Consider the following 27,857-nt stretch of genomic DNA (forward strand, 5'->3'; position numbering starts at 1 on the left):
AAGGGAAAGGCACAGATGTTCTTGACACAGTTCAGGCCACGGGGTAAACAATAAGGAAGCACAAGGTTTAGGTAGCAAGGAGAACTATTTGGATACTTTAAAAAAATTACATTTATCATTTGTGTGTGTGCGCGCGTGTGCACACGCATGCACACTCACACACACTTGTAGAGGCAAGAGGACAACTTGTGAGATTCAATTCTCCGGTGCCTCCATGAGGACTTCAGACTGTCAGGCTTGGTGGCAAAGCCCTTTACCCGGGTGCTGAGCAAACTTGCCAGCCCAAGTGGGTTACTTTTGGTGAACGGAAATAACAAAGCCTTTGGCAATTAAAAAGACAAAGTCAACAAGTGGATTCTACTGACCAGGCATTATTAACCAGCCTAAAAGAATAACTTAAGTTAGTTCAAGGTAGCAGTATATAATTAAAAACCACACAGATACAACGGGTTTCCAGTATGTTTCCTTACTCGCCCTCCTGTTTCGTTGTCTGGTACTAGAGCCGGAACCAGCACCTCACATATCCCGGGCCACTGCAATTACGTCATATCCCCAAGCTGCTTGTTCACATTCAGTTTCCAGACAGGTTCTCACTGAGCTGCGGGCCGAGCTGCGGCTGAGAACCTGTGACCCTCCTACTTCTACCTGCCACGTGGCTGGGATTATAGGCCTGGGTCGTAAGGCCTGGCTTTATTTCTCATATAACTTCCTAATTGGCTAAGTTTTCAGAGAATTTTTAGAGAGCGGATATGGAATGTAGAACTAAAGGAAGCAGCCAATTAAACTTTTAAAAAAAAGTTTAAAATTAAACTTTTAAAAAGTTTAATCTAGCAAATAGTGTATGTATTTAAGGGTTATAATGCAATGTTTTAACACGTGTGTACACTGTAGAATGATTTAATAATAAAATTAACAAAGCTTATTTATATTTATTTACATTTCAAATCTATATTTATAATTAAAATCTTAATTTTGAAATAGGCAATAGCTCAGTGGTAAGGCACTTTCCTAGCATGGCTTAAGTCCTAGCAACACAACATACACACACACACACACAGAGAATACATGTTGTTATTATGCTTGCTAACTAAATTAAACCAGGGCTAGAAAGGTAAACTAGAACTTGATTATAGGGGTTGGGGAGATGGCTCAGGAAGCACACAAGCTTGCTCTGCAAGCTTGAAGACTGGAGTTTGAATCCCCAAGACCCACACAAAAAGCCAGACAGGACTGCATGTGCCTGCAATCCTAACATACCCAGTGAGTGGGTGGAAACAGACAGATTCAAAGAACCCCGTGCCAGCCAGGCTGAAGCGCGAGCCCCTGTTTCATTGAGAGCCCCTGTCTACAGAGGAAACAAGGTGAGGAGAGGGAGGCACCTGATGTCCTGCTCCGGCCCCTCCACTCAAGCACTCACCTGCATACCTCACACATACACACAGCTTGGATTACAATTTTTATATGTAATGAAACTATAAATTCAATTTCAAATAATTAATCTACTCCCCATTTAAAAAGTCATACACAAGCAACCTTACTAATATACCATGTGCCTTGCCTTGTTCTGTGTCATTTCAAATCGCAGCTGCGATTAAATCACTGGAAAAGTCATTAAAAGCTTCATGTCTAGCCGCTACACGATGGCGAGCCCAGCACTGGATACGCTGTCTTGGGCGGCTCTCTGTCCATCGGCATCAGAGCACGCGGCATTACATTCCCAGCAGGTGCGAACCGAGGATTTGCGCCGTCAGCGCTCGAGAACCCACCAGTATTTAATCTACAGAAGGACAACTCGATGGGTAAATCTTATGTGTTAGAGAGGGACGATTTCTTCTGTCCCAATGCCACCTGCTCAGTGAAGGGTTTCTTGGCTGTTCCATGTAAAGCTACTCCCAACACCCCTCTTCCTGCCCTGACCCTACCTGTCACTTGCAGATTCTCCCCTCATCCCTGCTCTGAAATACTCTAGGTTACATACTGACGTTGTTTACTGGCTTTCACAGCCTGTCTTTCCCACTAGACTTTATGTTCAACAGGGACTCTTGGTTGTTTTCATCCAGGGCTGTATTTCTCACAGCCAGAACAATGCCTTGACCAGAGAAGGTGGCAGTAGGTAGGTGCCAGCTGAGCAAGTGGCAAGAAACCGTTACTATGGCATCGGGTTAGTTCAAGTGAGAAGGTACGCTTCGACTGTCCTTTTAAACATTAAATATAAAAGCCAATGGTAATATCATTAATTTACCTTTTGCTCTTGTATCTGGGCTTTCACCACTTTGAACTCAGCCGATGGAGGCTTCTGATTGGCCACAAGGTCCTCGGTGTCTGCCATCCAGCTGAGCAGGGACTCCAGGGCGTCCTGGAACCTCCCACAGTGGAGCAGGGCCTCCTGCAGCTGGGCTGCCCGCTGAGCCACCTGCAAAGTTCCAGTTGTTTCAACTTATTTACTTGTTTCATTAAAAGAAAAAAAGAAGGGAATCTGCCCACTGGACACTACTTCTCACAGCTGTTTCTTAACCTGGTCACGTCCTTTCCCTTTCCCTCCCTCTCTGCATGTGTATATGTGTGTTTAAGGCCAGAGACGGACTTTGTGTCTTCTCTTACTTTCCACCTTAATTTCAGAGACAAACCAACTGCTTGCCATTTAGGCCAGATAGGTCAGGATTCCACCTGTCTCCACTGTCTCCATCCCTCAGTGCTGGGGTCAAAGGTCAATGTCATCTGCTTTTAGGTGGGTGCTGGGGTTCCAAACTCTGGCAGGTATTTTACCTACCGTCTCCCAGACCTTTTCTTTGCGGTGTGCACGTGTGTGCCTATGTGTGCACACGTGCCCTGTGGTGCTTCCCCCTCTGTTCATAACAAGATGCCATTCTTGGACTTTGCCACTGTAGCCACGGCAAGCTGAGCAAAACAACAGCGGGGTCAGGTCTGGGATAACGGTAACGGAGCCGCTGACACTCCCTAGGGAGGTCTGGAGACTCTACTCTGGGATCCCTATTACCCTAGCCCCCAGTTTCAAGTGATCTTGGGTGACGCTGAACTGTATAGAATTGAAAGGTTAATGCCATCCACGATGAGGTGGGTCTTTGTGATGACTTAGCTATTGGGGGGGGGGTCACACATGCTCTAGTAAGTAACCTCTCACTTGCACCCTGTTTAAAAAAAAAACACTTAATAAACTCATTGGTCTCAAAAAGCTGGACTTCAGTGAAATCCCACTTCAGTCTGCTGTTAGTGCCCATCTGGGTGAATGGATGTCCATGTGGATGTCCCCAAGAGAAATTAACACAACAGAGCCTGCATCCCTTATGTCTGTGAGTCACCAGGACAAAGGAGCTACCACGGCATGAGAGGTTTGCATGCTCTTTTAACATAGCGCCATCCACCATGGCTGCCTACAGTCATACCTGCTGGGTCTGTCAAAGTAGAGAACATGGCAGGGCAAGTCAACCCACGAACTTTGTTCATCCGTGTCCCCTATCTACTGTCAGGGGCCATTTAGTGCACAGCAACATGAAAAGGGCACGCGCACTTGGGCACGAGCGGCTACCAGGACAAATGCCTACTAGTCGTGGAAGAGGACAGTGAGCAACCACTAAGGCGCTCAAGGGACCATGCAATTACCTTCTTATTGAGCGTTTTCCACCGCGCATTGACATCATCCAGGTCATGCTCCAAACCCTGGGTGCAGGTGTTTGCAGCTGCGCTCTGAATGAGGCCTTGCCCTAACCAGTTCACGTCTTGCTGCTTCACCTGCAAGGCTTCAATTTCTTCTTTCTGGAACACCTGCAGGTTGGGAGACCCACATCATAAGAACTATATTATCTAACAACCACCAAATGTGTAAAGACCATGTGCTTGCCCATTACACAGTAGGAAAGTGAAGGGAGCCACTGTTACTGAGATATCATTTACTATTACTTTGTGAGTAAGAAATAAAAATTTGTGGCACTTAACAATATGTCTTATATACATTTAATAAGATCGCTTACAAAACCAAGGTAAGTATAATGGAATTTCCTATCATCACAATTTAACTCTATGGGAAAAAAAACACAAAAAAAATGCTAAGGAGCAAAGGATAAGATGCCCCTTTCGAGTCAAGGAATTCTCATGGGGCTCATAAGGCTTGGTGCGATATAGCTGGCTAACAACTGAAGCTTGGGACTCAAATTACAAGTGGAAACTTGCTGGCAGGACAACAAAGTAGGTCAAGAGGCCAAGTGCGTGCCTACCCAAAGGGCCAAAAGACAAGGGCAGCAAGTGGAAAAGGACACAGGGCACACGAGGAGTCCCACAACCACAGCAGTGGAAGGTGCAGCCCCAGGGGAATGCCCAAGGGGACACGGTAAGACCCATATGCACAGGGTGTTTCATAGCGGCCAGTGGCAGAGAGGAGGCCGACCTAGAACAGTACCTGGCCCTAAGAGTAAGGGTAGAGCTCTGGCCTTGAATATCAAGTGTCCCGAGGAAAATCACACCCCATGCCTACTATGACATAGTTCTTTCCTGAACATTGCAAACACCTCCATCGAAAGAAGGGGTCCTGGAATTTTAATCATAAAACACGAAAGAAAAACTCGATTCACCAACTAACTTCAGGACACAAGTTCTAGTGTAGAAACCAGGACAACATGTCTCTCCCCAAGACTGCCCATCCATATGTAATGGCGCCAATGGAAACAACGTGGAAGGAGTCACTGTCAGAGAATGTGAAAGAACGGTTAAACTATGTTCAGTCAACTCAAAGAGGATATGAATATACCCCAAAAGTACAAAAACAAAGATCTGAACAACAAAAGAGTTTCCAAAGTACGAAAATAGAACCTAATAGAGACATAGGATTGCTGCAGAAAATTCAAATTGAAATGAAAAGGAAAAAACAAACCAACCAAACAAACCTAAAACCAATAGGCCAAATTAAGAAATCCTAAAAAAAAAAAAAAAAAAAAATCCTAGTGGAAAGCCTTACCCACAGAATGGAAGACAGAGCAGGAGTTCCTGAGGACAAGGTGCAGGAATTAATCATTCACTAAAACTCAAACACTGGACATGAGAAAGCCGGGGATAGCCCGGAAAGACCAAATCTTCGAATGATCGTATAGACCGAGGAAGAGAGCCCTACGGCAAAGGCACTGAGAGGACTGTCAAGGCAGGCGTGACTCCAGTGATGGACCCCTGCACTCATGGCCCCTCGCCCCCGGATCTGGACCCATTCATCAGCTGTGGTTTCTCTTTGCTCGCAACTACCCATGAACCTGCTGTCAACACTTTCCTGGGACCCTCTCCCCTACTGTCCATCCTACCCAACACATGGTCCCCCAGCTGCTTGTGGGTGGAAAGGATGTACTACATGAGATTAAAATACAAATCCACAGAAATGGAACTTACTAGTTTTTGTCTAACAGTTCTATACCCTGGGCCTGCTAGGATGCCTAGTAGTAATATGTACTCAATAGTTACTTGTTGAATTGGTATCAACACAGAAAAGATACAGCTATCTTGGGCAGATGCCCTTTCCAGTTAACAATGAAGGTAACACACCAATTTTTCCCCCACAGGTAATATAAATATTTATAATGTTGGGTTTGGAGAACATTATGAGAAAAAAAGTCAATTATTTTTAACTCACTGATGAAATTTTTATACAGATAATAAGGTAGACTAAGAGTTGGGATTCTGAGTCATTATTCTGAAAGAAACCATAATAATAATTAATGGCTGGATAAACAGAACATATGGAAACGTAATAAAGGCAGATATATTATAAGAGCACTTCAGGGGAAAATTATAGGTAAAGTGTGAAAAATAATGGCAAAGGATGCAGGGGCCCAGGAGGCCACTCCCCAGGCCGTGGCCTGGTGCTAAGCATTCAAGGTTCCTCTATGTTAACCGTAAGAGCAAATACACTGGGAACAGCAAACAAACGAGCCATTGTTTCCTCTGAACGTCCCTGGTAACAAAAAGTTCAAGCTGCTTCTCCCACTGAAAATGCATATAGACATTTCCATGCTGGCTAAGGATGTCTATGTCAATTAGCAACTGTAAGAAGTTAGCTGCATGTAACGGAGACAGCAGAAGAGCCCCGGTCACTGCAGAGACAACCTCAGACATTCTCCTGTGTTGCAGGAAGGTGTAACTTGCTAAGTACGTCAGCAAAAAACTGCGAGAGGGTAGTGACGAAAGACTTTGTTTTTTGGCACTGTGTGTGACTCTGTTTCTTTTCTATGGAACAATCTAAATTGCCACTTCCAGGAGCTAAGTAAGGGGATGGTTCAACGGTTTACAAAAAAAATATGCACAGGGTCAAGAAAACTGCTGCACCCTTGTAGGTTATATAATGTTTCAGAGAAAAACTTCTCTCTTCGTTTTCAGAGCAAAAGCCTTACTAATACTAAGTTCTAGTAAACTGTCTGCAACCCTGATCTAGGTTAAATGAAGGGTTTGGATCAGAGCAGATCCACGCGAGTTTGTGATCATTTTCCAAAATTCTTAAAAATGACTACACCAATAGCTATGTTATGAAAAAAAAATTTCACATCAGTTATAAAATCTTATAGGGAAAAGGTATGTTGCTAAACCTTTAAACTAGCAGAGCATTTACTGCAGGCTCAAGGAAAGGTGTGGACGGTGGAGCCCAGACAAGCAGTACTCCTGACACTGTTTAGATTCCTTATCTCTGAGTGGTAACAAATCCCTATAAAGACCTGCCCCATACCCCACTCACTCAGAGCACACAAACACAGAGAGCCTTAAAATAAAATGAAGCTGACTCTGAGGCAAAGGCTACCAGCGGTGCTCAGGGGAAGCACCAAAATAGGCAACTTGAATCAGAGTGGGAAGAAAAAAAATTACAGGCTTGACAGATAACCTCCACTTATCACAGGCTGCACTCTTTACTTTCTTTGCTCGTCCGCAGCTCCTAAGGAGTTAGGGTCGACAATGCCTGCAAGAAGACAATAGCTTCTCTCCTCTCCCGTAGGGTGCCGGAAAGCTGGCCGGGTGGCATGCTTTGCAGACCATAACAATATAGTACTGCGTTGGTACCTTTATGACTAAGCCAGTTGATGTTTAATAGACTCAAAACAACTGCCCTTAAATGGCACTGCTTCAGACCATGATTTGTGGGAAAACCTAGCATTAACCTAAATTAACAGGGGGGAATTCTGAATGGGCTGCACAGCCACTGTCTGCACCGCCACAGGCCCCCCAAACATCTGGGAATAATCATTCCCCAACAATCCCTAATTAATTTGTTACACCAACAGATTTATCAATTGCTGGCATCTGGCAGGGCGCTAATCAAAGTCGTCAAATGAATGACTGTGTTTGGTCATCATTAAAATCATTCTTGACCACGCTGAGACAGAACCACGGGCAGCTGCCACTGCGGTTTTCCAGTTCCATTAATTACCTGGAAGCCATTGCAGACTGTGTCCAATGTTCCTGCCTGGACCCCTCTTTTTCTGGGCCCTGTTTTCTTTCTTACTGGTATGAACTGGAGGGAGCATTTCTTCTGGGTCACCTCGATCTCCTGGGCAGAAAAGGGGGCCCCTACTTCACCCTTAGATGCCCTGTTGCATTCTGCTGACTCATACTGTGTCAACAGTATCGCATTTTCTAGCAAACCTGTGCTAGCAAAGTCTGCATGCGGCTCTCCCAGGTCTGTGGGAGAGAGTTCTAAACCGCCGAGGCGTTCCTTCATACGTTCCCTACTCTGTGTCGTGATCTGCGACTCCCCTTGTCTGAAAGTTGTCTCCTTTTCTTCAGAATTGGAAACACACTTGTCTCCTCCATCTCTCGGTACAACCAATGTGTGGCACTTTGTGCTCTCTCTCAACTCGCTCTGCACACACCCATGTTCACCATGGGGCACCCTCTGACCACTCACACACTTGTTCCCGTCGAGTGGAGAGACGTCCCGCGGAATCACCTGGAAGCTGTCCCCAGGGTGGGCACTCCTGCACGACAGCAGCGGGATTTTCTGCTCATGGACGGAATCATCAGAAAACAGTGGCCTATACGGGTCTGATATGTGAATATCTTCAGCAGAAGACAGGCTTCTCGTCTGTGGCTGGTCCCCACTTACAGGGCCCTGCTTCTCCTCTTTCTCTGCCGGGGGACTGTATAAACCAGAGTCATCCTCTTCTGAGGTCTGAGAGTTAGTGCCCCATCTGCACTTGCTGGCCTTGGTAGCAGCATCTGACACATCAGTAGGCTCAACAAAAGAACTTTCACTTTTGTTTGCATAATCCATAAAATTGGCTGGAACAAACATCCGCCATGACCTCCTGTGCTCTCTCTTTTCTGCCTGAGACTTGGGTTTGGGGACACCCGTACTTCGAATGACATCACTATTTAGTTTGAGGGCATCGAAGATCATCTTTTCATCTAGTCTGTTGGTTTCCCGACCTCGCAGCTCAAATATACTGGAAGAGGAAAGGGCACCATTGGAGCACAGAGAACTACCGTCCAGTGTCCTGTGACTATAGGGTAAAGTCCGCTCTGTAAAATGCCTAGAAGACAGGCTACCTTTGGAACCTGAGTCTATCTGTTCGTTTAGTCTAACTGTGTCATAGATCGACCGCTGTGGGACATAGCAGTCTTCAATATTCAAATCCTCCTCTTCTTCACCCTTCCCTACACAGGGAGGATTCTGGCGTAAACAGTCTGGTCTGCTGAGTGGCTTCCCCATTTTGTAGACAGTCAAAACAAATATTGCCGCTTTTGACACCAAATGGAAGAAATGCAGTAAAACATTTCCCAAGAGGGTCTACTTGTGCATAGAGCTGCAGTGCACCCAGCAGGAAGGCATAAATAACAAGGCATGGTGTCTGAGGTGCTGGCGGTCATCACGAGTGCATCCGAGTAAATGAAGATACAGCCTTTTTTTACCTGGGTCCCAGACATAAAGTGCAAGAGCCTGAGCTTCCAGCTCCTGCACCTCCTGTGCAAGTTCCCTTCCCCTCACTCACTCCCAAGCCGACCAAAACAAGCACACAGCTAACGGTGGCTTAAACACTCAGAACATTCCACTCTGAGTTCATTGCGCATTTCGGTCTAATTTTGCGTGAGGTTTCCAGATTAAAATTTCCAAACGAGCAAGCATTTTAACAGGCTGAAGGTTAACTTCGGCAGAGCTCTGGTTGACTGTAATCCACTTAAAGATGGCTTGCAAAACTCCATGTCCTTTACAAATAAATTTCAGAAATGCAGACAAACACAAGAGCCATGTATTGTTCAGATCGGAAGGCACAGAACAGATTGTCGGAGAAAAATAAGTTAAGTTTGATGTTGTGAAAAAGTTAAATTTTTCTTTTAAATGGAAGGGGGAGCCGTATATAAATAAATTCGACCCAAAAGGCAGTTTTTCTTCCCATATTAAGCTTCTTTGAAGTTATCCAGAATTACCCGAAAGAAAAAAGGGGAGGGCAGTAAAATCCAGCAACCATTAAGCCGTCAAAAAGCATGTCCGAACTTCTCTTTTAAAAAAAATTCCCCCAAGATTCTTATCTGGTCTTTCTGAAGAAGGCTTCTTCCACCTGAGGCGGCTGCCGCAAGAGCTCCCGGCTTCCTCCAAGGCACAGGCAGTTCCCATCCAGCTGAAGCCCCAGCCACTGTCCTCCACCAGGGCAGGCTGCGGCCGCTCCCGCCGGGGCTCGGGCTGCGACAGGGCAGCGGGGCCTCGCAGCACACCCAGCCCCGGCGGCATCGATCTGATCCGGTCCAGGGCGCGAGTCCCAGCCGCCCGCTCGGCTCCCCGCTACGCCCTCCCGTGACTTAACTTCGCAGTCATCCTGCCCACTCGGCTTCTTCCCCAGCCCAGAGCGGTTTCAGGGGGAGGAATCTCGAGGCCTAGAGGCTGTAAAGCAACAGCTTGGTGACATCAGCGCTGAGCAGGCCGGTCCTGCAGCTGGGAGAGGGCAGCCGGGTTCAGATATCCCGAAACCCCTCCCGGCTTCAGATCCCAGAGGGATCCCAGGGGCAGGGGTAGAACCTGACACCAGCGGAGCAGGGACAGTCATTCCCACCGCTGGCTCAGACGGGACTGCTAAATGAAAGTGTGTGTGTGTGTGTGTGTGTGTGTGTGTGTGTGTGTGTGTGTGTGTCTGTGGGGGGGGGATGGGGAGTGGCCAGGTCCCTGCCCTTCAGCTGAAACCACTCTCCACGGTGACGAATCAGTTACTTGACCAACAGTACCACTTTGAAGTCGAGTGTTTTATCATTCCTCTCTAAAGACCGAGTTCAAACCTGACTGTTCTCCACAGTAAGGGCCCCTGCGGGCACCTCGCCCCAGCACTGCTGACAAGAATATCTGTAGTTACTAAAATCCACACAGACCTCTTGAGATTAACGCAAGGCCCAGGCAAACGATGAACACAGGCTATTTAATAAAAATCACATCTACAGATTTTTTAGCAGTTCAGCAAAGGTTCTTACAAAAATACTGTCCAGCAAGCCAAACCTTGGCCTTTTTGGCAGAAATGACAAGAATTATTTAATAAACCTGATCCATTTTTGTATGAAATAAAGCACACTGCCAGAAAAATACCTAGCTACAAAGGCAGGAAGACAAAATGGTGCTGACCTCCGAATGAAGAAAGTAGTTGTGGTATTTCTCCGGTAGTTTTATAAAAATGTTCTATACCTTAAGTTCCCCAAATTATTTTATAAACATCTAAGTTAAATTAAAATATTTCCACACTCAACAGTTACTAGATGCACTCAGTACGTGGTCATCATTACGATGGAAAGTACATTTATGCCGACATTCATACAGAAAAAGCAGGTATAAAATACCCGCCAACACCCCAACACGGAGGTCCATTTTCATGGCACAGAACTGAAATGTTTCAACGAGTCTGCGAGTCTGTGACGTCCAAGCACAGAGAAAAAAAATGTGTCCACAACCGCCATATTGAAGCCCTGGACGGACACAACCGCCATGTTGAAGCCCAAGGCTGGGAAGGCACAGAAATCAAGGGTTGTGTTCTCAAATTCCCACCACCTTAGACGCATACAAAGAAGTAGTGATAATTTCCATGGAACTGGGACACTGTTAGGTCCTTAGCAACTTTTCATAAAGAATGGCCTTAACTCGGCCCACCTCAGACTGAGTCATTAACACAATATTATTCCAGCCCTGCGAAAGGCCGAGCGACACCTAGAAACTGACGTTTGAGATAGGCAGTGCATTGTAAAAACTTCATGGATAATTCATCACCAAAGGCAAGCACTGGGGAAATGACGTCACATCATCACTGTCCTTCCCCATCTCACAGCGTAATGGGAAATAAAGACAATAAAATGGACCCAGCACAGTTTGGAAGCAGGAAGCACCTCGGGAAAATGTGCGCTGGCTGATTATGTGTAGCCGTGAATTCTTATCATCTCAGTGATTGCAGCTTATTGTATTCTGGTTCAAGTTAATTACTGTATTATTTGTACTATATCAAGACGTCTAGCAGTAAATTCACACGTGTGTGTTGCGTGAGATCGCACAGAAAGCTACAGCTAGATTAACATAAAGGTCAAAAGCTGACTCGTCTTTCACCTTCTATCTGTCCCGTGTAGCTACTTCAAGAGTGACAGTCCCCACTGCTGGTGGGATCTGGACGCGGTATGCTATGCTACACGCTAACCATGGATCGTTAGAGCGCTCACACTTAACGGAGAGGGCTTTTCTGAGCAGCTGACACCGACAGCTCACGCACACAATCTCAGTGCTGTCTTCAAGCGGCAGCTTACCCTCGCTCTGTCTAGAGATGAGCCGGCTGAACCCCTGCCGTCTACTCAGACAAGCCCAACATCAGTGCGAACAGAACGTGAGCGGAACAGCACCCTGCCGTCGCTTCCTACTTCTCAAGCGAAATCCTTTTAAAGGAGAGTTCTTGCAAGTAATCTTATTACCAAGTGCCACAAATTACTTTATGTTAGTCATTAAAGGCTAATTCTATAAACTTGAAACATGGAAATTTTAGACCTGAGAGATTCGGGACATGATGCTTACTACACCATTAAGTGGAAAATATGTAAACACAAACTATATTATCTACAAAAGCTGACAAAAAATCTCGCTTGGCCCAGTCTAACCATTGCTGAAATCTGGGTAAGAAACCAAATGAGAAAGAGGGGTTTTGTGCTGCGGGTATGAGACAGGCACGGAGAGCAAGGGTTCTTGGTGCTCTTTCTAAAGCAGACAAGCTGGGAGTGCCCCACAGTCTCTAGACCAAAGCCACCACACAAGTGACAGCGGGCTGTGCGTGGGCACAGTGGCCGTCTATCTGAGCAGGAAGTAATTCACGGCTAACAGGGAGCAGCACAGAAGGAGCATGCTTAGAAGCACTGATTGCCCGGTGTCTCGGTCTCTCCAACAAGCACTGGTGATCCCTCCATAACAACTGCAGTGCTAGCAGCGCACATCTGTCCCACCTCTGGGAGTGAGGCTTCTAGGTGGCTAAAAAGATTCTGCACAGAAGGCAGTGGTCTTATTAATTAAAAAGACAAAAATGTCTAAAAGCTCATGCTTTTAAAGGCTGCCAAGCAAGAGCACACATTAATAACCCCATTCAACTTCCTTCAGAGGACACAGCCAAGCAAAATCTGAAAACACTTTCCTATCAAAATGGGGATAAAAGAAACAATGTAATCTTGCCCTTAAAATGATTACAGATGGGTGTGTGTGTGTGTGTGTGTGTGTGTGTGAGAGAGAGAGAGAGAGAGAGAGAGAGAGAATAAGAATGAGATATAGCATGCACATAGAGGTCAGAGGTCATCTTGTGGGCGTTGGTTCTTCTCTTTCAGGACATCGGACCTTGGTGGCAAAGGTCTTTACCAGTGCAGCCATCTTGCCGACCCTCCAGCCCCCACTGACAGTCCTTCCAGATTTGTAGTGTGTGATGTTTCTTACGTGATGGAGGAGAGAGGGCAGCCACTTAGGGTGGATCAGAACAGAGGACTCACAACACTTCATTAGCTTAGGTGTGGAGGTGTGATCTCTACTCGGGGACTAGGGGCTTCTGCCTCGCCCACCAGATGTAGTATTACTCCTAAAGGGTACTCTGATGGGGTAAAGAATGTCACCTTCCTATAAGGCTATAAACTTGAGGTAGTTTCCATGGTGAAAATACTTCACCTTTATAAACACTGAAGGGAGGCGCACAGCCTGCTGGCCAGCAGTCTATGACAGAAATCAGTCCACTAAGACATGCCCCACACCCAGAGCCTCTCCTAAACCAGAGTTATCTAATTCTCCTTGTATTCAACACAGATGGATAAATTATTCATCTTTGAATATTACTATTAAAACTCTTTCTGGAAATTCTAATTTTACTTTTAAAAATATGGCGACATCACAGTAGGTATTTGGGGATCATTTAACCATTATTTTAAGGAACTTGTGTGCAAACTTCCTGGTGTCTCTAGTGCCATATTTTGCATTTTATTTATTCAATATTCAAATACTGCCTGGCTTAGATAATGCCTACACCTGGACCAGACTAAAGTTATTATAGTGTAATTATGTGTTCTGGTTTATGTCTCTGATTTCAACTTGAATTACAAATTCTCCGATCTATGAAATGTTATTTCCATTTTGAAAATAGAATTGCCCGTTAATATTGACTTGTACCAGAGACACTTGTGTGGAAAAAATGAATCACAAAGGAGAAAGCAAGAGTAGCCAGAATGAACAGGAAGCAGGGTCTAAGTGTTTTTTGTTTGGTATCATTCTGCCATGGTATAGAGAGGTAAGGGTGCAGACTTAGCTAAGATGGGACACTATCTATTAATACTGTAGTTTCTTTGATAGTCACTGAGATCAGTGTGAAATCAACAGTTCAGTGCAGTGATACCGACTATGATGATGGAAGGATCTGGTGGACTGCTTATGACATAAAACCACTTACATAATTGATAAAGAAAAGTGTGAATACCGGGCAGGGGTGGTGTGTGCCTTTAATCCCAGCACCCAGGAGGCAGAGGCAGGCAGACCTCCACCTCTGTGAGTTCAAGGCCAGCCTGGTCTACTTGGTGAATTCCAGGACAGCCAGGTAGACACAGGGAGACCTTGTCTCAAACATAGAAGCAAATAAATTGCAAAAAAAGAAAAGGGGGGGGGGTGAGCATCTCTATGACTTAACACATCTTTCATTTGAAAATACACCCAAGTTAGGGCTCTGCAAGCAGGGCCCCGGAGCACCAAAGCAGCCTTCTTCCCTCCTCCAGGACACAGGGACACGGACTCTGGTGTTCAGTCCACAGAGTGAGGACACTCGGCAGCACAACTGAATTGCAAAAGTAGAGAGGCATAGAAGGAAAAGCAACAGCAGAAAAAGGACCTCATTCTTTACACTTTAATCCAATCACTAGGAAAACCCAAGAAATCAAATATATAGTTTAAAAACTGGCATTAACTAAAGGGACAACAATCTTTTGTCAAATTTTTTTTTTTGGAATCTTCTTTTGACTGATAGTGAATCAGAAGGTTTGAACAAGTTTTTAGTCAGTGTAGCTGAATTGATTTCTTTGTTTTTACCGTACATAAATTTTGTCTTTTTAAGGAAATGAAGTAAAAATAAATAGCAGTTTCTTCAGTTCTAATCTGGAGGAAGGGGGCAGGGAAATGGGTACTTAAGTCTACATCACATGGGGTGAATGCTGGGCTCTGCACTGGCGAGTCATGTGGAAATTAGTGACCGCCAAGTTTTAGTCCTGCTCCCAAGCAGTTCACTGTGTACCGAGAGAAACCACCACAGGATTTTATCCATGACATTAGGGTGAGGGAGAGCTACTCGGTGGATTAATGTCAAACGGGATTATATCTGAAAGCTCATAACGAAAATAGGCCCAGTCCTTAGGTACTTTTTGGTTTCATTCTTAGAAATTATGACTGGCTTTTCACGCAATGCAAATTACTCCACTTGATTTGTTTTTTAAATTTTCAAAAAATATACTGAAAAATATTTCCACAAAAGACTAAGGCCCAACAGAAACTGGATTAAGATCTGCATTATCAGCAAGCTCTTGTGCCGCTTCAACAGGGAAAGAGAAAACACTAAAGTGAAGAGCTGTCTGGTCCCGCCTCACCAGCAGCACACTCTCTGGGACGCTCGTGATCACATCCCTCATGTGCGCACCACACAGCTTCTGCAGCCTCAGGTGCACCGAGCTCCTGGCACCCAGTTTCACAGAACACTGTTCTTAAGTGGGCGTTCCTGAAGTGTTGGGCCAGAGTGAAGGGCAACAGCCGCTGGTTACTCAAGTCCATGATATGACTGATAGCAAAACTTTCCAGAGGAAACATCAGGTCCAAAACGTGAAAAACACAGCACATAAGGCATTGTATGATTTTCCTCAAAACAGCCAGGCTGTGTGATGTTATCACCTGTATGACCCTGTGCACAGGCCTGTAATACTAATTATGGATGAACAGCGTCTCCTTTGCATGGCTGATACTACAAAGTATCTGACTGAACCCAAGGTACAGGCCTGCTACTTGCTGTCATTATTTTTTTTTCGGGTATACACAAACAAATGACATCTATGTTTGTTTCTCTTTAGTCCCTAGAATCAGAGGGTTTTAAACCCTGAATGGACTGTGTGCCCAAGGCATGTAATAAACTCTGGATTATTACCTTATACTGTGTGAATATATGTCACTGTGATTGGATTAATAAAGAGGCTGACTGGCCAATGGCTGAACAGAATAAGGTTAGGCAGGATAGTCAAACTGAGAACACTCAGAGGAAGAAGGTGGGGTCAGAGAGTCGCCAGCAGATGCAGAGAGAAACAAGATGGGCATGCCATACTGAGAAAAGGTACCAAGCCTTGTGACAAAGAACAGATAGAAATTTGGGCTAATTTAAATGTAAGAGTTAGCTAGTAATAAGCCTGAGCTACTGGCCTCACTGTGTTTATTTGGGAGCTGCTGGCAGGACATCAACTTGCACCAACAATAAACAGCAGGCAATGGTTATAGATATTCCAAGTTACCTCCCCAGTTCCCTCACTTAAGCTCCATTACTAAAGACAGGCAAAAGAAACAGCATATCAGATGTAACAACAACAAAAAAGTTTGGAAGTCCATTTAATTTCTTTTTTTCCATGGGAAGCATCTGAACCTGAGCACTGAACAAGAGGTCTCTCGTATGCTCTACACTGGAAGCCTAGCCTGTAGTTTTACATATCTTGGTTTTGTTTGCACTTCCTTTATCCTCTATGTGTTAATGATGCAAAATCCCTCTACTAGTCTTTGCTAGAAAGTAAAACACATCTCAGAAACAGAGCAGGACCCATGAAAACTTCAGGTCTGTGGCACACACAGAGCAAATACTCGATAGTTTGTTGAGGATACCTGACATCCTCGCTTCCAGGAATGAACCTCTCTTTGTACATGCAACTATATTTGCTTCGGCTTTCACTATTACAAGTGGCCCCGAATCCAAAAAGACTGAAACAACAAGTTGTTTTTGTTTTTGTTTTTTTTTTAAGCATCTTTGAGGCTATCAAGTGGCAGACACGACTTGGTCCTATCAAAAACAATTTTCTTCGAACGGCATCAGACGTGAGCTGAAGATCTGTTATAAAACTGGGATTACAACATGAAAAATCACACTGCCTTTAGAAAACCATAAACTTCTACAAGAAAAGTTTAGAGAAGAAATTAAGATGGATGAGAAGACTCATTTAAAAAGAGAAAGAATGGAAAAAGACTACCACTGTAAACTATAATTTATCACTGAGGAAAATGCTGGGACAAAAACATATGAAGTTCAGTTCAAAGCACAGCTATGGTCACTACAGACGTCAACTACAAAAAGCATCAGAAATGACTACACTGAGGTCAGACTGAAGCCTGCCTGGAACATCCTCAAGTTTTCTTTGACTCATCTAGGCCTTTGAACTGCCCTGCAATATCTGACTATTATAACCATATGTACTCATTCAGACATATGCCATATGCCAGTCATTTAAGAAGGTTAAAACAACAACAACAAGGAGCCCCATAAAATGCCTTTCCATACTAATTAGAATCTTCATTTAATAATAAAAACATTTGGAAAAAAATATATAAACTTCCCTACCTTAAACACGTCAAGCTGCTGGTTAATCGTCTCTGTTTCTGTCCCCACGGGCCCTTGCGATTCTTCGTGGTCCTCAGCCTTCTGGAGCAGAGTCGAGAACTCTTGCAGTTTGCGGTAGAACTCTTCAAGCCGCTCAGTCGCACCTTCCACCTGCTCTTCTCTGGCTTTCGCTCGGTCTAGCAACTTGTTGCACTGTTTGCTCAAGGCTTCTAAGTCCCTTTTGATTCCAACAAGGTCGGGAGAGGTTTCTTCTGTGGCTAGCATCATCTTGCAGGTTTTGTTTGCGTTGTCGTTGCTTGCTATGAGGGCCTCCAGCTTCTTCAGAAAGGCCTGGATAGATGCCTTCTGCTTTTGTAGCGTTTCTGCATCTCTGCCCACTGGAGCCATGCTATCCAGCTCGTCATCAAACTCCGTAAACTGAGAGAACATCTCTCGGATGGTATTCTGGAAGTGTCCAATACCCTGCAGCTTGGTTTCGAGGAAAGAACACTTTTCGTCAACTTGCTGGCTCAGGTTTTTATACTCTTCAGCTAATGTTTCTGCTTGCAACAAAACATCGGAGGTTCCCTTTGGTTCTGCGGCTTCCATCACCAGGTCCTGGGCGAGCCTTTTTGCCAAGTCTACCTGATGCTTAAGGGTCTGGAGTGACTTCTGCTGAGCCTGTAGCATGGTCAGGTGCTTGTTGCTGTATGCCTGGGGGCCTAGGGAGTGATAGACATCCAGCTGTTCTTTCGCCCCGAGGAGCTGTCTTTCGGCTTCTTTGGAGACTTCCTGGAAGTCTTTAAACTTCTGCGCCATGTTCTCTAGGGAGACTTTCTTACTCTGAAGCTGTTCGGTGACCCTGTCTACCTTCTGGATCAATGCCTTATTTTCATCCGTAACCACCTCTTTATCCACCTCACAGACACTGAGTAGGCTATTGGCTGCGTTGTTCAGTAATTCCACCATTCCGAAGTGGTGGTCCATTTCCTTCTGCAGGGACTTTAGCTCGGCAATGGAATTCTCCGTCTCAGTGGGATCCAAGCAGAACTTCACTCTGTCCAGACTCTGCTGACATCTGTCTACCCACGGCTGCAGAGTTTCCACCTGCTCTCTGTACTTGAGGGCTTTCTCCAGCGCATCTTTCAGTTTCTCTTCCCTTTCGCTCACCTGCTTTCTGAACCGGTCCCAGTCGGTTTTCATCGTGTTGAGCTGTAACTGTAAGGCTGCCTTCTCCGCCCCCTGTGTTTTTAATAACAGGCTTTCACCTTCTGCAATGGTTTTCTCGTAAATGTTAGACTGCTCAGTGAAAGTTTTGCTGAAGTCTTTCTGAGCTTTAAGCAATGACTCCAAGATATCGAATTTGGCTGATATTGGGGGAGAGTTTCTTTGTTCTTCCTTCTTGGTGTCCAGCCAAGCCTGAAAATCCTTAGACATTTGCTGAAATTGGTGAGAGCTTGCACAGGCTGACTGAAGGTGCTGAACATGATTCTCTAAAGGGAAAGCACAAATGTGTTATTTTACATGAAGATCTTAGCACTATCTCTAAAAAGCCAACAGAAACCTCCAAGAGATGGCTCACAGTTATCCTAGAGCAAACTTGTAGCACTGACTCGAGGAACTGGAAGTGAACTTGAGCTATTGATAGAGGGGAAAAGGAGAGACAAATAAAACAGGCAGCAGCTGGGGGAAAGAAAGCAGCAATTAGGCAAAACCAAAAGCCTCGGGAATAGGTAAAAAAGAAGGTATAAGGTGTGGGCATGACATACTGGGCTTGTTCCCAGAACGCCTTCTCCATGCCTGCATGACAAGCTGACAACGGCGCAGTTCTGGACTGTCTTAATCACTCACTTCTTTTTTAAAATTTTATGTAAAACACCCCTTCCCCGATAAATATATTTGGATTATATTTCCCCTTTCCCTAACTCCTTCCAGATGCTCCCCACATGCCCACACAACTTCAAGTTCTTCTTACTCTCTCTAAAATAATAATAGTAATAATAATCAAGACAAGCAAAACACAAAAAAAGAAATTCAGTAAGACCAACCCCCCCACACATGCACACGCAGACACACATTCACATGCAGACACACACACACACACACGCACAGACACACTCACATGCATGCACAGAAATCCATGGAATCTGTTTTTTGTTGATCAACTACATCTGGGCATGAGTCCTGCCCTGGAATGTGGTTGATTTACCCACTGATACGCCACAGTAGAAAATACATCAGTTTCTTAGTTGAGGGCTATGTGTCCACTTCCCCTCCTCGGCGCTGGAATTTTGTCTGGTTTGAACCTGTGCAGGTCTTGTGTGCTATCAATAACCCTTTTCATATCAAATACACCCCCCCATTCTCTGGCTTTTCTATATTCTCGGGGCTTAAATTATTTGCCAGGTGATTCCAGTTCTGAGATGAAGCTCAGGACCCCCGCACACGCAGATCCTGGATACTGTCCTATGCTGTCTCTGTGTAAGAGAAGCCTGAAATGGCTGCTCTAATCAACATGAACACTGAACCAATTACAAAACAGATCAGATCCGGCTAGAGGCAAGGCCTAAGAAGGTCGTGGAACAGAACAGACAGTGAAGCATGTCCTTCTTGGGCAGGACCTTTCATGCACGCCGTTGTACCTGGTTTGTCACAGAACTGTTGCTGCAGGTGAGCGAGGAAAACAGAGAAACCCACACATTTCTCTAGAAAAAAGCCTTCTGTGACAGACTCACACAAAGTAATAACAGATGGGAAAAAGACACAAAGCCTTTCAAACAACTAACTGTTCATCTGCTTTTCTGCTGAAATAAGACAATGTAACACAGCAAAGGAGTCTATGTATTTAGAAGGCCAACTTGGACTACCCATAGTTAAAGCATCAGGTCTGGAATGTGTGCAGAACATCTCTGATCTATGCAGAACTTCCTCAGAACTCTTTCTGTCCACCTGTGCCCCGAGGAGCAGGGTCTTTTCCTAGTCACGAATTATCACCAAGTGCTCGCAACAGCAGCATAGGCTCACAATTTCTTACCAGGAAGATGGTATATGCAAAGGGAGACCAACCTGTCTTTTGTTCGATATCCTTGAACGATTTTACAATGCCCTCCAGTTGCCTACTCAGTTCTGCTTTCAAGTAGCTCTCTTTAACCAGCGCCGACAGGTCCTCGCAGAGTGCCTGGGCTGCCCTGATGTGTGGGCTTTGCTGTTCTATTTCCTGCTTCAGCTTCTGGGCGGCTTCCAGCTGCTGGTTCACAGCGTCAGGCAGTGTGCCCGCGGTGAGGCTGCTGCTGAGCCGTTCATCCAGCTCACTCAGGGTACCCGAAAGGCTTCTCAGCAGGCCCTGATACTGCGTGCTTTTGACGATAGCCTGGTCAATCCAGTCACACCTGTCCCTCAGTTGTCCCGTCAGGTTGTCCCACTTCTGGGTCACAGCTGCCAGTTGTTCGTTCACCATCCCATGTAAAGAAGGGTCTTCCCCAGGTCTGCTCAGGATGCCCCGGCCAGCTGCTGTGAGCTGTTCATATTGATGTTTCCGAGTGTCGAATTCTTGAAGCAGAATCTAGAATAAGTGTAGAAAATAAACATAGGGTTGTATAATTAACTATAAGAAACATAAATTTAAGTATCCAAATGGATAGAAACGGTCCAAACCTCTCTAGTTTGCTTTTGAATTTTGTTTTAATGTTTGCCTAATAATATAAGCTGTAGCGTGAGCAGATGAACAAATGCTCAGTCACACGTTCCAGAAACACACGAGATGCTACTCCTGGGTTCTTCACCAATATTTCCTAGTATTCTACACCGAAGAAAACACAAGGGTAACTCTTAACTGCTTAGTATGCTCAAGTGTGCTTGGCTTATTAAAAAAAAAAACCCAAAACAGTGGACTTAAAAACATTTACAATCTTTATTATAAGAGCTTTAAAGATAAAATCTTATTGCTCAGAATGTAGAGGCTCATCGTGACTGTCATTACAAATGACCCCCAAATGCCTTCCTTGTGGTGTATTTAATCTTTTATTCTATATTTTTATCTATTTTTACATTTATTTATCTATCCTTTTCAGACCGTTAAGATGACAAGCAAGTATTTCTCAAGATAGTTCCTGGTTATCTTTCTGTCTTTGTTCTGTTTGTCTTATGAGCAGAATGAACGAGAACACCCGGGACTTGGCGACACCTTTGGCTTAAAGGAGCTCCTCCCCCCTGCTCTGAGGACACAGCCCATAACTGCAGAAACCAACTGGAACCTGTCCTCCTCCCTGCTCTGAGGACACAGCCCATAACTGCAGAAACCAACTGGAACCTGTGCTCTTCCGTCTGACTTAAATGTCAGGTTTTCTTTCCTCTTTGGGCTTATCTGTGAACGACTAAGACTCTGAGGTTGACTACGGGTTCTGAGGTTCCCTCTGTCCCCTCAGTCTTTGTCCTTGTCCCCACTCTGCTCTGTCTTCTGAGCAGGACCTTACTGCATGGGTTTTACAAGTTTCCATCGAAATGAACGAAGCCCGAACAGAGAATTTGTGAACAGCAAGAAGGGAACAGCGGCATCACCGTGGCTTAGGCAATCACGCTCACCCTTCAGGGTCTCCTGAGGGTCAGCGGGCCTGCAACAACTACAGCATGGCCAAACAGTGGGCGGAGGATCTGCTCCCCATGCTGGCTCAGGGAAAATACCGTGGCTGTCTTCCAGCTGTAGCTCTCCAAAGGTCTTGCTTTAGCTAACACGACCCACAGCAGGAAGATACACACTGGCCACACTAATGTATTTACACTGAGCACATTTGTCTTGCTAAGTCAAGGGGCTGCGTCCAGCTGGTTCTCAGATAGCACTCACCTGCACCTGTTGCCTCTGTGTGTTCAACATATTCGGGTCAATGGATAAGGGTCCAAGAACACTGACCATCAGTTCTTTCTCCAAAAGCCACTGCTTTAGCTGGGCCTCTGTGGTCTGGAACTGGGTTAGATTATTGGAGGATTCTTCCAGCTTCTGTTGCCTATCAGCTGTTATCTGGTTGAGCTCTTGCCACTTAGTATCTGCAAGAAAAAGGATGAAACTGGTATTGGGTTTTTGTACGTTTAATATCCCCCCCTGGAAAACTGTAATCGTGTGATTCAAAATGATAGCATTGCTTTTCTGCCCCCTTCGCTGTTAGGATCTAGACTCGGGGCCTTAAGATTAGGCAAGTACACCACCAGTAAGCGACCATCTATCCTTCGTTCACGCCTTGTAACTCTCCTTCCTGTCAGCTGGAACTGAAAAGAAGTATGTGAAACTCCACAGGTGTTACCTATTAGAGCACGAGCCTGCCATTCTGAGAAACAGGAGATGAAGTCTGGAGAAATCAGCCATAACCACCTGTAGTTTGTGCCTTGAGACCAAGGACTGACAGCCCCTGCTCAGAGCACACAGACCTCAATAGGGATGGGCTGGAGGAGATGTAGGGGAGCAAGCCATGGAGTCCTAAACCATAGACATCAAAACACCTCCTTTCTACGGGGGCTTTTTCTCTGAAGGCTTGCTTCTCTGTCATGCTGTCCATGGCAGTTCTAGGAATTGCTATAATGGTCCTCATCTTGTGGTCTTGTCATGTTGTGCCATGTGTTAATCCCCCTAATGCTCTCCCTCCCTCCTCAAGGCCTGATCGTGGCCTCCATGATCCTGAGGCTCTGTTTCCTAATGCTGCTCATTCTAAATAACAGGTCTCAGCTTCCTTCCCCACACATCAACCACACCTGCTGTTTCATTCTTTGTTATAACGTTATGGATTTAGTAATTGTGTATTAACCCCAGTATAAGTAAAACAAACCCGAACCTATTCTACAAGACAAAAATATTAACATTGTCCAAAACAATTAGGTTCCTGTGATCTCTTATTCCTTCTAAAAGTCCTATACAGGAGAGAGAGAGAGAGAGAGAGAGAGAGAGAGAGAGAGAGAGAGAGAGAGAGAGAGAGAGAGAGAAAGGAGGGAAGGAGGGAGGGTGGGTGTTACTGGGTACTGAACCTAGGGCTGTGTGAATACTAGGCAAGTTCTCTATTGCCGAGTCACACCACAACCCTGAATCTTTTTTTTTTTTTGAAGTTGCTCAAATATGTCTAAGTAAATGGCTTCCAGATTTGAATATTTGCCCTCAAGCTCTCTATTAGACTCCAACCAAGTGCTGCAAAGGTAAGCACGAGATCTCAGAGTCCCGTGAAAGGGCAGTCTACCTCATGACCGCGGCGTGACACCGACTTCTAAGAAGTTCACACTGGAGAGCTGGACAACACAGTGGCAAAGGAATACCACACAGACAAACCCTCGGCATGGTTTTGTGCCATACTGCATTCACAGCCATCACGGGAACCGTTTAGTGATGTCCCTCGAAAAACTGACCTTTGCCCCTGTTTTCATATTTATTTCAAAGGCCACCCTCTCTTCCTTTTCATTGAGGTGCAGTAGTTCGTAGTGATTTTTAAAGGCATCTTATTTTAATTACCTCTCTGTTTGTCTGTCTGTGTATGCATGCAGCGGGGGTGATTTTGTAGGTGTAGATGCCTTCAGAGGCCAGAAGTGCTGGATCCCCTGGAGCTGGAGTTAAGGTGGTTGGAGCTGCCTGAAGTGGGCGCTAAGACCTGAACTCAGGTCCTCCGCAAGAGCGGTGTGTACTCTAAACCACTCAGGCTCCACACTGACTTTCGACGGCCTTCTGACGGCTCTGCTATGCCATCAGAGCCCACGCACCTCGTGGATATGCTCAGGGCCATGCTCTCCCGCGGTCTATATCATCCTTTTCCTACACCACAGTGCTTCCTGAACTCGGCTAATACAGAACCACCTGCTGGGACTGGTAACACACAGGGGCTCTGGAGTGGGGGTTCTGCGAGTTCAATTTCTCCCTAGTTCCCAGGCGGTGCAGAGGTGGACGCGGATACAAAGCGCGTCCTCTGAAACACTCTGAAACTACAGACAAAGCTTAATAGTCTTGTAACTCATATCCAGCTATTTCTCAGTGGTAAGCCATTTAATTCTAAAATAATTTCCCTCGAAAACAACCATTTTTAAACATATCACTTCCCTCCTCAAGTCCTTTGATCAATAACTTCTCATCATTTAGATGATAAAATCTGAAGACATCTGCCTGAACTCAGGGCCCGTCACAGCCTAACCCTGGAACACTCATCTTGCGTCTATATTGAGAGGATTCCTCTGATCTGGCCCTCACAATCTTAATGTTCTCCCCTAAGCGCACATGATCACGTAAGCCATACTGGGCCACCTCCCAGCGTCATCTCCTATTTCTGTCCGTCATTTCCATCCCACAGGACCATCCCCTCAGCCAGGAAGCCTTCTTGCTCTCCTGGTTTCCACAGAGCACAACCTCTTGAGCTGCACATTTGCTGTCAGAGCACCAAGGCTCGCCTTAAACCCATTTTATTGTTTTTTAAAATGTGTTTGTGTGGGTACACATGTGCATACGTTTGTGGAAGCTGAAGGAGAACCATCGCTGCTGACCCTGGAGCCATGTGCCTTTGTTTTTTTCTATGAGACAGGGTCTCTCACTGGCCTGACCCTTGCCTAGCAGACAAGGCTGCCAGGTAGCCCCACAGAGCTATGTGTTTCTGCATCCTCGGCACAGGGATTACAGTCTCGTATTATTGTGTCTAGCTTTCACACGGGTTCTGGGGACCGAACCATCCCTGTGCTCGAGTGTGTAAGTTTTTTATTGACTGAGCCGTTACCACTGGTCCCAAGAGATTTTTTTATTATTATTGGTCACTTGGCACAATATACTAATGAAAACTTTGATAGAACACAGTAGGTGATTTTTATTTAATGGCATCCTTCTGTATGGCAAGTTTTAATCCAATATAATCTGACTAGAGAGACTGCTAACAAAAGCAGACAGGATGCAGAAATATCCAAACCATCAGGAGGCATTTTAGGAATGTACACTCCTCACTCCCTCCTCTCTACTAATGTGTGACAACACTCTGCTCAAGTAATGTTGACATCCCAGGAGAGCCACTGACTTGGGGGACCATGACGCAGCAAGAGTCTCGAGAGTCGGATCCTCTCTAACGCCGAACATTAATTTACAACACTTTGTTTCTGAGCCCATGATGCCTAACACTGAAAGGAAGGTAGGGAATAAACCTAACAGAACGACTGAAAGTCACGTCATCCCAAGAACGATCCATGGCGTACACTACACACAGCACACAGTAGGGCTACTAGACAGACAGACCTTAACTTACAGAAACTTCTAAAAAACAGAGTGAAGTGGGAAATTCTGCTTTCTTAGTCTCCGCAGCTCACACAAACTGGAAAGGCCTTTGAAGGAAATTCTACTCCTACGAGCAGTTTGTACAAAGGCAGGATGGGAGGGAAGGGGAAGACATTGGCTTGAGAGAAAGAAGAGCTAAGGAGACAGGGCTGGAGGAGTCTCAGAAGCCTCCTCACCGAGGAGAGGGGAGCCTGCCTTTTCCAGGTGAATGAATGGAAGAAAACATACTAAGGCATAACACCTATGAGCACAAAGCTAGTAAAAAGCAAATAAACACCAATGAAGACGTTACTCAGTGCACAGCATTTTATCATCAGCCAATACACCTTTCCCATAAAAACAGCTGAATGCCAATTCTCAGAACAATGGACTTGAACGTCATGATTTTAATTACTCAAAAAACAGATTCTGAAACATTTAAAGATAATCCCAAAGCAACTGAGACTATAGGTGTTTTCTGAGAAGCATTCTGATACCTGTGAGCCATACACGCAAGGCTACACTTACCCATCTCCGTCAGCGTCTGTCTCCAGGCCGGGGCCTCGGGAGCCTCTGGGTTCTCCTTCAGTAGCTCAGTCAGTTTGTCTTTCAGCTCTTGCACTTTGTTTACGTTCTGCTTCAGTTCCGCCTCAAAGGACTAACAAGAAAAAAAAAAAGAGCAATTACCTACACAGAAGTTTGCCATCCACAGACAAAACGCACAATTATGCAGCGTTCCTACCCTCTGTACGACCCAGAGAGGAAAACCCCCTACGTTAAATGCTGGAGTGGGTGAGGACCTGGAGTATGGGACCGCTGATTCTCACTATTGCTTTGCCCATCTTCAACTGTGAGACACAGAGACCCCACAGAGGAACCTGCTAATTTGGAGGAATGACAGACTGATACTGAAGAGAATTTTCTGCTTTCAAACTACTACGAGGACATGCAGCTGCTCTCAGTGAGACTGTGACTGACAGGCCTTGGGAAAGGCTTCCGGAACTTTGGACTCAACTTGGGAACAAACACACAATAGAAGTCAAACGCAGGTTTCTACTTTGCATACATTTTTGCCATCACAGTGCCACCATGGAAAATTACCTTCCCAATTTTGACGGCTACAGAAATACTGTCCACTAACGAGGATGGTATTAGCTACCCCATTTTATAGTAGACAAAAACAGGCCCTTAATATATTTAACCCTTACCTAAATCTTTCCCAAAAGTTAACTAGTTAATATCCCAGATTTAAGTGAACGTAATGATGGCCAAGTCACATAAACCCAACAGTTTGGCTCTTTTTACAATGTCAGTGGGCAGGAAAAAATGACTACCAACTGCCCCAATCTACAGAAAGGCAGACTTTAAAACTCTCAAGTTATTTGTTGATGGATCTAAGTAGAAAACAGAACAGAGCACAGGACCACCTTGGCTGCTTCTGAATTTCCGTCCATTCTTTATGATGTCTTCCTTCTGTGCACCAGTGTAAGCATTACAGCTCCGAAGGGAAAGGTATCCTGGTAGTAGGAAGCCAAGGAATACCCGCAAGTATCACACTCCAGGGAAGCCGAACAGAGTGTAACATTTCTCTGGAGCACAGCAGAGCAGAGCTGTGACAACCTGGCTGGGGACCCTTCCCCGTTGGAGCAGAGCTATTACATTTGCTTTAGGGAAACCTTTCCTGGAGCAAGGACTGTAACTTCGCTAGGGAAATGGTCCCCCACCTCTAACACTTGGGTTGGGCTACATTTCCCTTCAGAACTGTAGGTAATCTCCCTTAGGAGCTGTACGTATTTTTGGCTTTCTTAGGATTCTTTTAGAATTTCACAGGACTTGTTAGGGCTGGATTTTTACAAGGTGGAGGTTTTCAGGGTGGAGACTGGTAGGATTTCAATTGGTTGATTTTCGTGCCCTGGGATTGGTTGGTTTCAGTTCCTGATTTGCTGAGGGGCAGTGTGTGTTTCTTTGGCTCTGCTCTCTGGGCCAAAGATCTCTTTCACAGGCCCTTTTTACCCTACGTCCAGTCTACCTTATTCTGCTCGACTTGAGTCTTCACGGATTCAGTGTCTGTGGGTGTTGGCGTCTGGTGCCACTTGCTTGCAGTTTTGTTCATTTTCTGCAACCACTGCATCATCGCACTCGATTCTTCCTGAGCCTTTTGCAACTTGGAGAGCTTAGTGTTCAGTTCAGTTATCTTATCCTTGAGTAAGAGGCCAAGGTCTTCATAACTGTGGCTTATGTCTGTCATGTCCTTTTTAATAGATGTTAACCCTATGAGTGGGAAGAAAAATATACCATTGCTTGTTGAGGGCTTTTGGAGAAAAGTCATAGAATTAACTATATTATACAGTACTTCCTTCTACTTTGTCTCTATTAAGCTACAATAAACCATAGACATTTTAGGATCAAAAGATCAGGTCATATTGCTGGTTAGTAAAAAATGACTCAGGAACACTGCATAAGAATAAAATGTCAGAGTTCTAAGCTTAAATTCTATTTCTTGAGTACTAAACAATAAATCAGATCAAATGCTACTCCAAGTAGAA

At 45.2% G+C, this 27,857-nt stretch overlaps 1 protein-coding gene across 1 annotated transcript in view; it reads right to left on the reverse strand.

Moving 5' to 3' along the window:
- Dst (dystonin) overlaps window positions 1-27,857 on the reverse strand; it is a 199,845-nt gene that overhangs the window by 65,458 nt on the left and 106,530 nt on the right. The window contains 7 exon segments of the mRNA XM_050134804.1: window positions 2,243-2,413; window positions 3,622-3,783; window positions 17,082-18,553; window positions 20,127-20,622; window positions 21,901-22,100; window positions 25,840-25,969; window positions 27,341-27,582. Coding sequence (XP_049990761.1) covers window positions 2,243-2,413; window positions 3,622-3,783; window positions 17,082-18,553; window positions 20,127-20,622; window positions 21,901-22,100; window positions 25,840-25,969; window positions 27,341-27,582 — 2,873 coding nt within the window.

This window comes from Alexandromys fortis, unplaced genomic scaffold (genome assembly GCF_014885135.2).
Source record: "Alexandromys fortis isolate MF-2015 unplaced genomic scaffold, M_Fortis_MF-2015_v1.1 scaffold_20, whole genome shotgun sequence".
In the NCBI taxonomy this organism is placed as follows: Eukaryota; Metazoa; Chordata; class Mammalia; order Rodentia; family Cricetidae; genus Alexandromys; species Alexandromys fortis.